Consider the following 16,869-nt stretch of genomic DNA (forward strand, 5'->3'; position numbering starts at 1 on the left):
CATTGTAAGAGTGTGAGATTTGTCAGGATTGAAAGACATGTTCCACTTGTTTGACCAGTCTGTGATTTTGTCTAGGTCTGCAGAGAGTGAGGAGGCTGCAGACTGCCGATCTGAGGGATGAGGAATGGAGCGACAGAGAGTAGAGTCGTCAGCAAAGAGATAGAGAGGATTTTCAAGAGAGTCAGAGAGATCATTGATGAAGACCAGAAAAAGCACAGGGCCCAGAACACTACCTTGGGGAACTCCAGCCTGAACAGGAAGAGGAGATGAGAGAAACCCATTCAGGGCCACACGTTGACTACGACCAGAGAGGAAGTCCGCCAGCCATGCGTGGAGATTTCCATGGATACCAAAGGAGGAGAGTTTGGTGAGCAGAGCAGGGTGCCAGACCGTATCGAAGGCACGTGAAATGTCAAGGGAGACGGCTCTAATTTCCTGTTTGGCGTTGAGGACCTCCATCCATTGTTGAGAAAGCAGAAGCAGCATGTCCAGAGTAGAGTGACCAGGTCTGAAACCAAATTGATGATCAGAGATCAAGCCATTGGAGAAGAGGAAAGATTTAATATCTGAAGCAATGATGGATTCCATGACTTTGCTGATAATTGGGAGAAGGCTGATTGGTCTGTAGTTGCTGGGATCTGTTTTTGCACCTTTTTTGTGCAAAGCGGTGATGTTGGCTGATTTCCAAGCAGATGGCAGATGACCTTGAGCAAAAGAGAGGGGATTTCCTTCCGTTGGATTTGCTTTCCAGGAGACGAAAGCAAGTTGTTTCAGGGCAACAGCCTCACCACAAGATTCCGTGTACCATGGACGGGAGGAAGGGTATGACAACTGAAGACGAGATGGGATAAATCTGTGCATGAGAGAGAGCAATTTACTTTGAAAGAATTCCCAGGATGAGTTGATGTCAGAGGCGGTAGAGATGGGAGACCAGTCCAGATGATTGATGGCTGCTTGAAGACCGTGCCAGTTGGCCTGAGTGAAATGCCAGACTCGTCGATGCTGAGGAGGCTCTCTGAGAATGGTCAGAGAGATGTCCACTTTAACAAGCACATGATCAGATGAGCCGATTGGAGCAGAAGAAGAGCAGCAGACATTTTCAGGGAAGTTTGTCATAACCAAATCCAGAAGAGAAGATGCTCCATTGACTGAGATCCGGGTCGGGAAATTGACAGATTGTGTCAGTCCCAGTGAGTCGCAGAAGTCCTTTGCTGAAGAGCCATGGCTGGTGAGAGAGGTACCCACACCCAGCCAACTGGCATGGTGACAATTGAAATCACCACATATGAGGAAGAGAGAGTTGGGATGGGTAGATAGAAGTTGGTCCATAATATCAGACAGTGAGATGTAGATGGAGTCATCGCTGTTTGGTGGACGGTACAACACACATATGAACAAAAGGTGGGAGCGAAGGGGAAGCCGTAGCCAAAGGTATTCCTGGGGGTGAGGTGGAGAGAGGGCAGTGGAGGGCGAGTGAGGAAGAGAGTTTTTTATAAAGATAGCAACCCCACCTCCAGGACGAGGCTCAGGTCTATCATACCGGAGGAGGGAGTAACCTGGGAGAGATACCAAGGCATCAGAGGCATCATGAAGGAGGAAAGTTTCTGTTAAGCAGATCACATCTGGTTTGTCAGAAGCAACCTGTATGGAGAGGTCAGTCAAGTTTGAGCGAAGGCCCCGGATGTTTGAGGTCCATACCGTTAATGAAGAGGAAGGGGGAGCATCGGGTCCAGAACAGGGGGGGGGGGGGGGTGTAGGGTAAGATGTGGAAGAGGAGGAAGAGGTCGTTGGGTTTGTTACCAGTCTACAGTAGCTAGCCATGGAAATAGAAAGGTGGCTGGGTTTGTTACCTCCTCCACCAAAGGTGGATGGAGCTTATGTTTTCACCCCTGTCTGTCCGTTTGTCTGTCCGTTTGTCAACAAAATATCTCAAAAAGTTGCGGACGGATTCGGACGAAATTTGGCGCTACGATGTAGCGTATGTGACGAGGATGAAATAATTAGATTTTGGTGAAGATCCGGATTCGGATCCGGCTGCTGGAATTTGTTGAAGTGATTGTTCACCATTGGGAGATCGGGCCAAAAATGATACATAGCAGGATATATCAAAGATATGGACGGATTTGGACGAAACTTGGTGGACCAGTTGGGTGTCTGACAAGGACGATTCGATTCAATTTTGGTGAAGATCTGAATATGGATTCGGATATGAGTTATTTAATTTCTTAAGTGATTCTTCACCATTGGCAGATCGGGCCAAAACGATACATAGCAGGATATATCAAAATTTATGGATGGAGTTGGACGAAACTTGTTGGAGAGGTTGTGTGTGTGACAAGAAAGAATCGATTCAATTTTGGTGAAGATACAGCTCGTAGAATTTTTAAGTGATTCTTCACCATTGAGTGATATGGCCAACCAGGCGGAGGTATGCTCTCTACTGAGTGCCGTTCTAGTTTGACAGTGCTTCCGGGGTGACAGAATGTGATTGTGCAATTTGCTGGAATGAAAAAACGTGTTACATTTCTCAGATAAACATCTAATCCATGCTCGATCAGCTCAGAGGGACACAGCTGATGTCTGCCTTTCAATGGACTAGGGGTACTGTATGCCAGTGTGGAGTCATCTGAAAAATGTAAGTGTGTGTATTCTAGATGGGAAAGATGGTAGATGAGAAAGAAGACCTCGCCCAGGACTATGCCTTGGGGCACTCAATCTCCCACCAGGTGGGGGAAGATGGTTCCGTTGATAGCAACACGTTAAGTGGAGGAAGTCAAAAGGCTGGACATGGACGCAGCCTCTTAAGTCATTGAGAGCTTGGAAAGCATATTAGAATACCAAACTGTGTCGAATACCTGAGATATGTCGAAGGCAACAATCCTGTCCTCTTGTTTGAGATTACCAGTCTCTGAGCATTGCTACGAGTGGAGCAGCAGCATGTCCTGAATGAAATCCAAACTCGTGATCAGAAATCAGGTTGCTTGAAAACAGAATTAGGAGCACGTCACCAAAGCCTTGATGTCTGATTGTGCTTATCAAAGACCTTATGTTAATAATGATTTTGGATTCCATGATTTTGTTCATGAATGTAATTCCCTTTACTGCTTTGTTGTTAGGGGATCCGTTTTTTCACACTTCTTTTGAACCCAAGTGATGTTAGCTAACTTCCAAGCAGATGAAAAGCAGCCAAAAGTGAAGAAGTAGGCTGGAGATCGCAGACGGAGGAGGCACAAGAGCAGCAAAGCAGGATTCGATAACAGGCACTGATACCATCAGGACCCATCACAGATGCAGTTTTAATACCGGATATAACTTTCTCTTCCTTAGCAGATGAGAAAGGCACAACTTCCAATATTGACAATGAGGGGGTATGATCGGGACGTAGCTGGATTGGTTGGAAGCGTGAGATTTGGAACAAAAACGAGACTGTCTGCCATATTTTGAGCAGAGTCTGCAGTTATATGGTTTTAACTGAGGGATGGGGTGGAAGGGAGCGCACACTAGAGACAGACTTGACATGGAGCCAACAGGACATTGAAGAAAGACACTGATTGGAGAATTTAGCCTTCTGATTAGCAAGATGATTGTTGAAATGACTCGACTCTGGTCTGATAAATGGAACATGTCCTTCAATTCTCGAAAATCCCACATTGTCACCTTATCAATTTGGAGTGATCGTCAAACAAACCCACCTACCCGTTTCCGTGCTCATCCCCTGGAAGATGTTCAGTCTCTTGAACCGCTTGGCCTCTCACCATCAGCCATGACTTTTCCTGGGCCGACCACACAGCAAAGCTAACCTCCAAAACCAGCAGCAGACTGGGAATTCCTCTGTCGATCCAAGTCTCCTCTCCAAATCCAAGTCTTTTTTACCCCCATTAATCCATCCCAACCCAACACTCTCAATTGTTAATTTCAGGGTTCACTCTCTCTCTGTCTTCCTCTCTCTTTAACCCCCTTGCCAGTTGTACCCAATTGCCCTGCTCCCCCATGGTCAATCTAACCTTGCTCTTCAACCTGCCTCACTTTTGTAGAAAAATAAAAAGTGTTCAGCCTTGATATTGGTATGGGATTTTGAATTTGGGGCTGTGAGTCATATTTGCATTGCACATTTCACAGATATTTTTTAACCCAGTAAGTAAATTTTGATTTAAGTGGAAGAGGAGTAACTGGTAGAGCAGAACAAAGAATGAACGCACTGTGGTCACATTCAGCGACAAAATCAAATAAAGGGGCTGATTGGGAAACACACATTTCATGAGCTTTTGAAAGATTAACTCGACACCTCTCATCCATGTTAGCGTCTCCACGGTTATATCAGAACAAGCTGATTCGTCACATTGGCATAGATTGTTTAATCCCAATATGGGGCCGTCCAAAAAAATTATGAAATGCTATTTTTTTAGGGAGGCGAATATCGTGCGTGCTAACGGGTTTTATTAAACCTTGCTACTCATTTTTATTTGACAAATGCTTACATTTTTCTGGGGCCCCCATCATGAATAACATTTGACCCAAACAAACCCAATGGAAGTCTGATGCAACAAACCCAGGCAGTGTATAATCAGCAGAGGCCTACAGGCCTGATGTCTTAGGCCCACCAAAAAACGAAGCTGGCGGCCATGTTATTTTGTCTGGATGCCATGGTTGGTGGAGTCGAGCGACAAATATGGGTGGGGTCCGGAAGCTGTCCAACCAATGGGTGCACATTTCAAAACTCGACACCCAACAAGAACCACAACAACAACAATGCGGAGCTCTTGTAAAGCTGCGATGTGTTAAAGCCAAAGCATCGTAAGTGTCGAGAGACGACAGATTATGATCCGAGACAATCTAACTCGTTTCTAACCGTATTTAATTCAATATTTAACATTTGCACAACAGATTTTCGCACAGGATTGGTACTATTCGGGTAAAAGAGTGCATAAGGGCTGCCTTGGTGTTATAAATAAATCGGACTGTGACTTTGTGAAGTGTGGGATTGAGAATGGAAACTAGCCTAGGGTGGTAATCACTTGCTCTGCATGTGAATTGCAGAACATGTGAAGAAAGAGAATAAATTGTGAGACCAAAGTGGTAGCCCAAAGGTGCTGGTTTTGTGGCCAGTGCGATTCAAGAATGTAGAAAATATAAGGATGGGTGGGTGAGTGGGTGACGAGATAGGAAAAAGAGGGAAGTGGTGACACAAGTCATTATTCAGTGAAATGGGGCAGTTGGAGAGCAGGAGGTGGATATTGATACTTAAACAGTCAGTGAAATTTCATTAAAACAACAACAACAACACAATACCAATATGTTTCTTCTTTTTATGGAATTTTACTTTGTGCAAAGGTGAGCAAGTATACCACTTGATTCCTTTTATCCACAAAGCTTTGGTGACAACCGTATGATTCAGTCGAGGTTGGAAGTATATTGCGGATGGAAAACTGAAATGCGTTGAATGCATTTTTCCTTTCAAGAGGAAATTGAGGGATACAACCACACTGCGAGCGTGTAAAGTTGCAGTGTGGGGTCATATTGAAATGCAACACAGACTCGTCTGTACCCACTGGAACTTTCCTGTTTCTCTGTTTTTCTCGCATTTCCTTGCATAAATACTCCATCACCGCACTGTTCAATATGGCACTGTTCTTGCACATTGACCTGCAAAGTAGGCTGTTTTGTGGCCTAAGATGGAGCACCTGCAAATGGTATCACCTCACCAATCAACCAACGCACCCTCCTGCTGACATCCCTCCCCTCCTTCCCCCCCTACTCCATCAGCTGAATAGTATGGTTGTCACCAATGATTTGTGTATAAATGAAGTCAAATAGTACTTGAGGTTCTTTGCCCTTATTTTCCCTACAATGGGAAGGCATATGGAAGTGATCGGATGTGCATTCAATCAAGGCTGAGGATGAATGTAAGAATGAATCATTTTTTTTTAAAGGGCAGGAGGATTATAATCATGGCTATTCTGCCGACATTATCTCGGTGGCAAGAATTTTGACCAGTTCTGGATTTACTGGTAAGGAAATGCTTTCTTGTCATCGTCTTTTCTCCACCAATTAGAAGCAAGCTTTTATAAGTTACTCAGCATTATACATTGCAAGAAAGGTCATGATTCCATTGGAAGAAAGGTCATGATTCGTTGTTTGGGTTGACATCAGTTGAGACTAATGTGCATACATATCTCAGCCACAATTATGGCCCGACGTGCTTTATGGGTTAATCGTGCAGAAACCGTTCCAAGGCAAGGCATTTTGAGCAGGCCGACAAAGCTGAAGACCTCTGTGAGATATAGCGGGCTGACTTAGGATAAAAGATTATCAAATATACTGGTTAATGATCTTCAAAAGGGGTTTAAACACACCCAACCATCCAGGTTTCATTAATGCACTCCATTGGATTTCCCTTCGTGTGCATGCAAAGTTTGGGGCCGTTAGGTTTCATTGTTTTGGAGTTATGGTGGACACACACACACACACACACTCACACTCACACACACCGACTGACTAACTAATGGACACACATTGCCTTTTATTGTTATGGATTGCCTAAGGAAAATATGACAAACCTTCACTGACATGTTCAGATCGTGCTTGCAGATTATTTGAAAGTTTGAGGTTAATTTGTCAAACTAAATGGCAAGTATGTAATGTATAAATAGCTTTAATTTGTGCTCTACTGTGTGCGTGCTCGCGCGTGTGTGTGTGTACATACATACTAGTGAGGTACCCATGCTGCGCATGGGTGAGAGCCCGAAAGCTCAAAAAAAAGTTTTGAGAAATTTTATGAAAACTCCTCCCACTCATTCTTCTGTAAACTCAATCTCTCTATATTTTCATTCCAAACAGTATTATTCCAATCACAAATTAATACTACACCATTAATATAACAAAATACAATGTTACAAATTCTCATGAGGTAAACTAATATAAATGACATTCCAACGTGATAACCAATACAGACAAATATGCTGGCGAGCAAGGGCGGATAGGAAACACTTCGTACGGATCGAAAATCAAAATCATAATTGTATGGAGCAATTCATGAAACACCTCCCCTTAGGATGTAAAAAAAAAAAAAGTGGCGGCACAAGGGTGGAAACTCAAAATCACAATTGTATAGAGATATTATCAAACCAGCGGATGTTTCCACATGCAGTAAATGGTGAAACTGCAAATGCCGAACCCGTGAATGTGTTTACGTGCAGAGAGGGAGCAGCTTTGTCCGGGTGGAATCTCAAAATCGTAATTGTATTGAGAAATTTATGAAACCTCCCACCCACCTTAGATAGAACACCTGCTGAGATCCCAAGAGGTTCCACGGAAGGTTTGGTGGGGCTAACCCCAAAACTGAGGGAGTAGTTTGGGGACGGTCAGAGATAAACTCCTCTTTTTATAAGTATGACATATAGATGCAGTTGATAAATTGAAGAAGATAAGTTCACGGCAATTGGGATAATGGCACTTTGCGTCCAGGCGATAGTGCTGCATTGTATCATGCGTTGATGAAGTGGGAGACATCAAAAACAGAGACAGCAAAAATCAATAAGCACTTTGCTGTGAGGGCTTTTGGGAAAAACCAAATTGAGCAGAGATTTAATGATTGTCTGCAAATTAAGCCCTGATCCCAGCAAAATAATATGCAGATTATTCCACCAGAAACATCTTATTTGAACCTGATGTCATCACGTATTTTTTATGTTGTCAGTATGCATATTTGAACCCTAAATACCATTACTAATTCCTTTCCCTACCTCCTCTCTTCACCCCACACTTTTTCAAACACAACTAATACACGTGCATTTTTGCCCAACATTAACTGTTAACCCATTCCTTTCTGTAACCCTTCCATGCACCCTGCAGCCCCCACCATGTTCCCCGCTGCCTCCACCCCACACCACGTGCCCCGCTACCTCCATCCTCACCACATGCCCCACCTGTGTCCACCCAACCACATGCCCTGCTGCCTGCACACCCACCGCTTGCCCTCTGCCTCTGCCTCCACCCTCACCACATTCATGATGCCTCCATCCCCACCGTGTGCCCACTGCCTCTGTGCCGCGCTGCCTCTGCCCCCCCCCCCCCCCATTGCATTCCCCACTACAACCGCATATCCCACTGCCTCTACCCCATCACATGCCTCAATGCCTCCGCCCCCACCATGTGACAATGTGTTTGTGCCCCGCTGCCTCTGCCCCTATCGCATGCCCCTATGCCTCTGCTCCTGCTGTGTACCCCGTTGCCTCCACCCCACACCGCGTACCCCGTTACCTCCACTCCCTCCACCCCCTCTCCCCCCACCATCCCGTGTGCCCCACTGCCTCCGCCCCCACTGCTTCCGCCTCTCCCCCCACATGCCTCCTTCCTCCACCAACCTCCACATGCCCCGTTACCTCCACTCCCTCCCTCCACCCCGCTTCTCCCTCCCCCCCCCCCCCCCCCCCACCGTGGCATGTGCCCCACCACCTCTGCTCCCACCGTATTCCCCATTGCTACCATCCCTACCGTGTGACCTCCATAATGGTCGCTCTACTCTACTATGGACATGCTGCTCTCTCACCATTGCTATTCGGCCTTAAATCTCAAACTTGAAGTCCCCATCTCACTGATAGGCTGGATGTGTACCTTAACCAGCATTTAATTGGCTTGTTCTTGCCATCTACGCAACTCACCCGCCAAGTTCTTTTCATAATCTGTCCACAACTTTTTGAGATATATATCGATTTTGACCCCAGCCTGGTGTTGGCTTAGCGGTTAGGGTTCTGGCTTGGGATCCTAGGATCCTGAGTTCGAATCCTGGTCGATCGCTGAATTAATGCCAACTTTGAATCCAACTTTTGAAGCTTTGCTTTCTTTCTTTTAGGCAAGGGGAAGGGGGTTGTTATTTGCAGCCCAACCTCTCGAACCATAGTCCAATGATAGGAATTTGGTGGAGATCAGCAGTTTAGATGTTTTCTCCATCAAGCGCGTCCCCCATCCAATGGTAGTCCCATGATGAACACGTCTCCTCTGCCATAGCCCGCAACAATACATCAGTATGTGCATATATGCACTCAAATATATCCTCTTCCATTATATCTGTAACTCATTTCTGATATTACACATTGAATAGAACAAACCAAAATGGACGTACAATCTTTGTGGCTCCGTTTTCATTTGGATCCCTTCCACAGGTTGAATCGATGACAAGAATCTATTCCGACGATCCTTTCCTGCTGCAGACGAATATCCTAAGCCTCTCACCTTGCCCCATTACCATTGCTCGTGGCTGCTTCCGACTTCAGCCACCAATGGCTTCTCCGGATGGTGACCCTGCTTCGCATCTAAAACAAGGTGCTTGTTTTGTGCTTCTCCTGTAAGGTGCCAATTACTACCTTTGGATTGCAATGTTTCTGCCCTTCCTACTACTTGTGTTACGGATCCCGGATTTAGAGGAGTTACTATTCATGTCATTGCTTATTAATTTTTATTCTATTAAAGGTTGTTGTGGTTAAAGGGTTAGAGAGGCTCCGGATAACAGGAGACCGGAAACGGGATAGTGAACCGGAAGAAGAAAAAGACACGAGGTCCGGGAGAAGCGGCGATCTTCTTCTTCCTCGCCCAGCTCCGACGCGAGCGGTGTCGATATTGAGCAGCGTGGGGAACGCTGCGTTTGAAAGCCCGTCTGGCGAGAGGAGTTACCTGCGCGGGGTAATTACCGGTTACGCGTCAAGTTGCCGTGGGTTCGTGCACGGAACCAAGCGTCCGGCACAGTTCGCCTCAACGTCTACAAGGACACGTACGGGTCGCACCTTGGGCCTCGCGCGCTTTGCGAACCCACGTTGCTTTGCCCGCTTTGCTTCGCAAGGAGGTGTGCGTGGCAGCAGCTGTCCCCGGTACGCGACGTGCACGTTTGGGAGCACGTCAGCCAGGGGTTCGTTCAACCGCCCGTGTGCGGAGAAGTCGACCTTCACCTTGGTCTGGAGGGGCCCAGAGACATTGTGAGGGACAGTGGCCATTGAGGGGTCGTGAGTGGGGAAAGGGGGGAAATATATGAGATGGCCATCTGAGTAATATTGTTGATTGATTGTTGAGTGTGGTTGATTGATTGGGAATATATTATCCATTAATCCGGATCCTTGGTGTGGGGGTTTCTTCTTGACTTGAATTGTTGTGTCTTTCATATTGAGTGCGTTACGAAAGCGTATAAACCATATATCTTTCTGGCGGGGTCCCTCCCACGGTCCGGGGGTCACCAAGACCAGGTAGTTACCGGGAGGACCACGTAACAGAATTGGGGGCTCGTCCGGGATCTATAAAATTTTCTACATTTTAGGCCGGGAAAGAATTCCCAAGAGTGGGAACTTTTCCAACGTTCCCAAAATTGTTTTGCTCTGCCGACAAAACAACAACAAAAAAAAAAACAAAAAAAAAAAACAATACCAATAATAGTAATACTGTTGCTTTTCTTTGTTGGAAATTTCTGGGGTGAAGGTTAACAGGTGTTACCAGTAGTCACCATGGCGTTTGTGGCACAGAACTTTGCGGTAACACCTAGTGAGGCACAGTTCCGAGCGTTACTAAAAGCGGACCTCTTGAAATTGGCCAAACATTTTAACTTGGAGGTCCGAACTAATTTGAGGAAGGCAGAGTTGCAGACCACGGTGATACAATCTATGGTGGGATTAGGAACATGGGACGAGTTAGCCTGGCAGTGGCTACCCGAAGAACCAGAAGACGTTGAGCTCCGGAAACTGGAGTTGCAATTACGGAGCCAGGAACGGATCAAAGAAGAGGAAAGGAAAGCAGAAAAGGAAAGAGCAGAAGAAGAAAGGAAAGCAGAAAAGGAAAGAGCAGAAGAGGAAAGGAAAGCAGAAGAGAGGAGAGAAGAGAAACAAGCAGAGGAAAGGAGAGTGGAACGAGAACTCCAGGAAAGGTTAGAAAGGATGAAAACAGAGGAAAGGAAAGAGCAGAAGAAGAAAGGAAAGCAGAAAAGGAAAGAGCAGAAGAGGAAAGGAAAGCAGAAGAGAGGAGAGAAGAGAAACAAGCAGAGGAAAGGAGAGTGGAACGAGAACTCCAGGAAAGGTTAGCAGAAGAAGAAAGGAAAGCAGAAAAGGAAAGAGCAGAAGAAGAAAGGAAAGCAGAAGAGAGGAGAGAAGAGAAACAAGCAGAGGAGAGGAGAGTGGAACGAGAACTCCAGGAAAGGTTAGAAGGGAGAAAAGCAGAGGAGAGGAGAGCTGCTAGGGAACTCGAAGCAGAGGAGAGAAAAGCCGAAAGGGAGTTGAAGGAACGTGATCTGGCGCTTCAGCAAGAGATTAAATTCAAGGAGCTGGATTTAATGAGAGAACGGGGAGAGGTACCACCCTTGCTGACGGGGTCGACACCTAGCCAGAACACCTGGGATGTGGGCAGACATGTGAGGCTGGTTCCACCCTTCAGTGAAAAGGAAGTCGCTAAATTTTTTCCACACTTTGAGAAAGTGGCTCGACAGTTAAACTGGCCGGAGGAGGCCTGGACCATACTAGTGCAAAGTGTGCTGGTGGGTAAAGCTCAAGATATTTATTCGGCGCTACCAATGGACCAATGCGCAGATTATGAGGTATTGAAGAGGCACATTCTCAAAGCCTATGAGTTGGTTCCTGAAGCTTACCGGCAAAAATTCAGGAATGCCAGGAAGAGGGAGAGTGAGACCCATGTGGAGTTTGCCAGAGTGAAAGAAAACATGTTTGATCGGTGGTGTGAGTCAAAAGGAGTCGGGAAAGACTTCGAAGCATTGCGTGACCTGATGCTGGTGGAGGAATTTCAACAGTGTGTCCACGAGGACATCAAAGTGTACCTGCAGGAAAAGAAAGTACCAAAGTTGTGGGACGCAGCCACCATGGCAGATGATTATGCCTTAACACACCGGATAGGGGTCCACGCACCTAGCTCCTCGCCTAGACTTCAGCAGGGGAGTTATGGAACACCCGGTGCGGAGAACAACAATACATGGCGGCGGCCTCGAGAGGATTATGGGGACAACGCGGATACCCCAACTGTTCGAAATCAGAGGGCTACGGGCCCAAGACAAACTTATTTCCCGGGGGGCCCGAGGCAGACCACGAGTTTTTCCTCCGGGCCTACTTGCGCCTTTTGCAAAAAACCTGGACACTTGATGTCCAGTTGTTACCTCAGGAAAAGGGACAACCCAGAGCGGAGTCCGACTATTACAACTCCGAATGCGATGGCTAGCGTAAGAAATCGCCCACAGAAGAGTTACCAACCATTTATTTATGAGGGGTTTGTCTCACTCGAGGGAGACTTGACTAACCCAAGACCTGTTAGGGTATTGAGGGACACAGGAGCCCATCAATCCTTAATGCTTGAAGGCATTTTGCCATTGTCAAAGAGTACCGCAACTGGTGATAGTGTTCGGTTACAAGGGATCAGTGGCTGTGTTAGTGCCCCACTTCATGTCATCCATGTGGAATCCGATTTGGTGTCAGGACCGGTCACCGTCGGTTTACAAGCCACGCTTCCTGTAGAGGGAGTATCTGTGATTATCGGGAATGATTTGGCCGGGGGGCAAATTTATGGTAACCCGAGGGTGGGTAAAGAGCCCCGCAGGGGAAATAACACCACCCCAGCTCGGGATGGCGACAAAAGTTCCAAGTTATTTGTAGGGGGACTGAACTTCAACACAGAGGAAGAAGTTCTGACCTCTGTCTTCAACAGATATGGGCCGCTGGTGGAAGTGCGGGTGGTAAAAGACAGGGAAACGCAACGGTCAAGAGGGTTCGGCTTTGTCACGTTTGCAAGCACAAGAGACGCCAGGGAGGCAGAGAAGAATTAGAATGGTAAGGATTTGGAGGGTCGGACCATAACAGTGGGGAAGGCATTTCGTAGGCGTCGAGAGGTCTACAGAAGAGGACCACTTGGCGGTAGTTTTGGTGTTGGCAGCAGCCGATATTACTATGGAGGCTCCCAGAGTTACGGCATCTCCCGAAAGAATGATTGGCAGAGGACTGGCCGAGAAGGAGACCGCCAGTCAGGGGACTGCTGGGACAAGGGGTCCCACCGTAACTGTTAGGAGTCCGGAGAAGTTGAAGCACTCGATATACGGTGGAGCCGCCGAGCCTGGGCTCCTACACGGGCTAACCGTGAACGCCATGTTCTTAAAAGGCGTCCCGGTAGGGAACGTTCCTACACGGACTAACCGTGAACCCCACATTCCTTCAGGCGTCCATGTAGTGAGTACTCAGCTGGGCCTCCATCCAAGAGCAACTAGAAGTGGTTGACGCTTGCTCTAGAGGGAATTACCTTGGAATCTCTGGGGGGTTTTGGTGAAAGTTTGTTGCTTTATTTTTGAGATGCGATAATTGTGCCCGGGGGGGGGGGGGGGAACTGATGATTTGGGGTATCGGGTTGGTTTATCAAAGTTGGCCGGCACAGAAAGTTTTCGTGGGGTTCAAACTTTCTTTCTTGAAGGGGGGGAGTGTTACGGATCCCGGATTTAGAGGAGTTACTATTCATGTCATTGCTTATTAATGTTTATTCTATTAAAGGTTGTTGTGGTTAAAGGGTTAGAGAGGCTCCGGATAACAGGAGACCGGAAACGAGATAGTGAACCGGAAGAAGAAAAAGACACGAGGTCCGGGAGAAGCGGCGATCTTCTTCTTCCTCGCCCAGCTCCGACGCGAGCGGTGTCGATATTGAGCAGTGTGGGTAACGCTGCGTTTGAAAGCCCGTCTGGCGAGAGGAGTTACCTGCGCGGGGTAATTACCGGTTACGCGTCAAGTTGCCGTGGGTTCGTGCACGGAACCAAGCGTCCGGCACAGTTCGCCTCAACGTCTACAAGGACACGTACGGGTCGCACCTTGGGCCTCGCACGCTTTGCGAGCCCGCGTTGCTTTGCCCGCTCTGCTTCGCAAGGAGGTGTGCGTGGCAGCAGCTGTCCCCGGTACGCGACATGCACGTTTGGGAGCACGTCAGCCAGGGGTTCGTTCAACCGCCCGTGTGCGGAGAAGTCGACTTTCACCTTGGTCTGGAGGGGCCCAGAGACATTGTGAGGGACAGTGGCCATTGAGGGGTCATGAGTGGGGAAAGGGGGGAAATATATGAGATGGCCATCTGAGTAATATTGTTGATTGATTGTTGAGTGTGGTTGATTGAATGTTGAGTGTGGTTGATTGATTGGGAATATATTATCCATTAATCCGGATACTTGGTGTGGGGGTTTCTTCTTGACTTGAATTGTTGTGTCTTTCATATTGAGTGCATTACGAAAGCGTATAAACCATATATATTTCTGGCGGGGTCCCTCCCACGGTCCGGGGGTCACCAAGACCAGGTAGTTACCGGGAGGACCACGTAACACTTGCAAAAAATATTTGTTTCTTACACTAAACGATGTCACCTGACATTTCCAACTGATCATATTTTGCACGATTGTAATGTTTTATTTTGTTTCTTTTGCGAAAGTGGATTGAGCACATTTATTTTTGGATACAAAATCAAGGCTCGTGGAAGAGGTGGAATACAGGACGGATCAGGACGCAACAGAACAAAAGGAACAGTAGAAAGAGGGGAAAACACCAACAGTTGGGTTGAGGGACAAAATAAGAGGGAGAAGTGAACAGAAAATGGATGTGCAGAGGAATGAAGGATCGAGGAGAATGCATGAGGTGGACGAGATAGATACAGAAGCAAACTCTTAGGAAGGAAAAACTGGAAATTTGGAAAGAACTGGATGAATGGGAGTAAAAAAAAAAAGAACCTGGTTTTGGGTCGGGGACAATCTAAGTTGTTGGTGAACCGCTGTCTTGAAGACCTGGAGGGAAGAATGAGATTGAAGAAAATGTGGAAGTTGGTTCGACATGCTGGAAAAAGAGAAACAAATACAACAAAACAACAACAGGCATTTTAAGGCCATTTTCCCTGCAAGAGCAGGGGTTAGCCTTGCGGTCCCCATGACAATCTTCTCCATTTTGCCCTATTTTCTGCGTCTTCCTTTGTTAACCCCCTTGCCCGCATTTCTTCTTCGACCATCTTTAACGAAGTCTTTCTCGGTCTACCCCGTCCTCTACTTCATTCTGCATTCATTTCCATCACTCTTCTCAACCAGTCACTTTCATCCTTCCTCAACATATGACCAAACCATCTCAAACTGTTTCTCTTCACAGCATCCATCACAGGCTCTATTCCCATCATCCTTCGCAATTCATCATTTGTCTTCCTCTCTCAACGATACTCCGCACATCCACCGAACCATTCGCATTTCCACCCTTTCCAGCCTTCGTTGCTGCTCTACGTTCATTGCCCATGTCTCGCTCCCATAAATCATAACACTTCTCACACATGCAGTATACACCTTTCCCTTCAGCTTCAACGACACTCCCCTCCTCGTCGAAAAAGAGAAACAAATGAGTGAAGATAATATCAGCGATTCTGCATTTTGGGAGTTTTACCAGGAGGGGGTTGCTTGTATTTTTTTTTTTTTTTTTTTTTTTTTTTTGTATACAAGATCGAGGCTCGTGAAAGAGCGAACATTAATCACACAGAAAGACAAACCGACACATAAAACATATAACATCGGGAGCGGTAGACAAGATGGGGAGAGAGGAGGAAGGACACAAACACAACATTATTTTGAGAGCAGGGACCGAGAGACATGGAGACATTGAGAGATCTGTAAGAGGGAGAGGGCATTGGCAGGGGGCATGGGAAGGGGGGGGGGGGGGGGGGGAGAGGTATAAAACATATGGACACTGCCAGGACTTCCAGGAAAGAAGTTGGAATTTCAAACAAGATGGATCTGGGGTGAATTAGCGGGGGTAGAAAAGATCAAGGTTTTGGATGGGGGAAGATAAGAGATGGTGGTGAACAGCTGTTTTAAAGACCTCGAGGGACGAGTGGGATTGAAGGGAGTGAGGGAGTTTGTTCCAGAGGCGGGAGAAAAGAGGAATGAAAGAGTGAAGGTGAGCAGAGAGCCGAGATTTTGGCAGTTTAACCATCAGAGGGTTGCTGGCAGATCTTGTGCGACCTGTAGGAATATTTAGGGGACAGAGCACAGAGAGAGCTGGGGGTGCAAGGCCGGAGAGGAGTCGGTAGAAGACAGAAAGACCACCTACCTGCCTGCGGTGAGTGAGTGAAAGGCCCTCAGAGATAGCTTCATCGCAGGAGATTCCAATAATTCTGAAAGCTTTGGTTTCGACAGCGTGAAGCCGAGCTAGGTGTGAGGCAGGAGCACCGGCCCATAGGGGAGAACAGTATTCCATTGAGCTGCGGATGAAAGCCTTGTATGTGGTGAGGAGCTCATGTGTGCCGAGGAAGGACTTCGCACGACGGAGGATGCCCAGTCGGCGACTGGCTTTGGAGGCCAGCTTGGAAATGTGGTTTTCCCAAGAAAGATCATGGCAGATAGTGAGACCCAAAAGCTTGAGCGACAGAACTTCTTGGAGAGGATTGTTGAGAAAGTAGATGGGAGGGTTGTCCAGTCGATCTTTTCGGAGATACATAGTAAGAGTGTGAGATTTGTCAGGATTGAAAGACATGTTCCACTTGTTTGACCAGTCTGTGATTTTGTCCAAGTCTTCAGAGAGTGAGGAGGCTGCAGACTGCCGATCTGAGGGCAGAGGAATGGAGCGGCAGAGAGTGGAGTCATCAGCAAAGAGATAGAGAGGATTTTCCAGAGAGTCGGAGAGATCATTGATAAAGACCAGAAAAAGCACAGGGCCCAGAACACTGCCTTGGGGAACTCCAGCCTGAACAGGAAGGGGAGTTGAGAGAAATCCATTCAGGGCCACACGTTGACTACGACCAGAGAGGAAGTCCGCAAGCCATGCATGGAGATTTCCATGGATACCATAGGAGGAGAGTTTGGTGAGCAGAGCTGGGTGCCAGACCGTATCGAAGGCACGTGAT

At 47.1% G+C, this 16,869-nt stretch overlaps 1 protein-coding gene across 2 annotated transcripts in view; it reads left to right on the plus strand.

Moving 5' to 3' along the window:
• The window catches only part of TRAPPC11 (trafficking protein particle complex subunit 11), a 273,835-nt gene that overhangs the window by 217,999 nt on the left and 38,967 nt on the right, over nt 1-16,869 (plus strand). For both annotated transcript variants that reach the window (XM_078783191.1, XM_078783192.1), the window contains exon 25: nt 9,162-9,321. In XM_078783191.1, coding sequence (XP_078639317.1) covers nt 9,162-9,321 — 160 coding nt within the window. The remainder of the gene's footprint in view (nt 1-9,161; nt 9,322-16,869) is intronic.

This window comes from Myxine glutinosa, chromosome 8, assembly GCF_964187855.1.
Source record: "Myxine glutinosa chromosome 8, kmMyxGlut1.1, whole genome shotgun sequence".
Classification (NCBI taxonomy): domain Eukaryota; kingdom Metazoa; phylum Chordata; class Myxini; order Myxiniformes; family Myxinidae; genus Myxine; species Myxine glutinosa.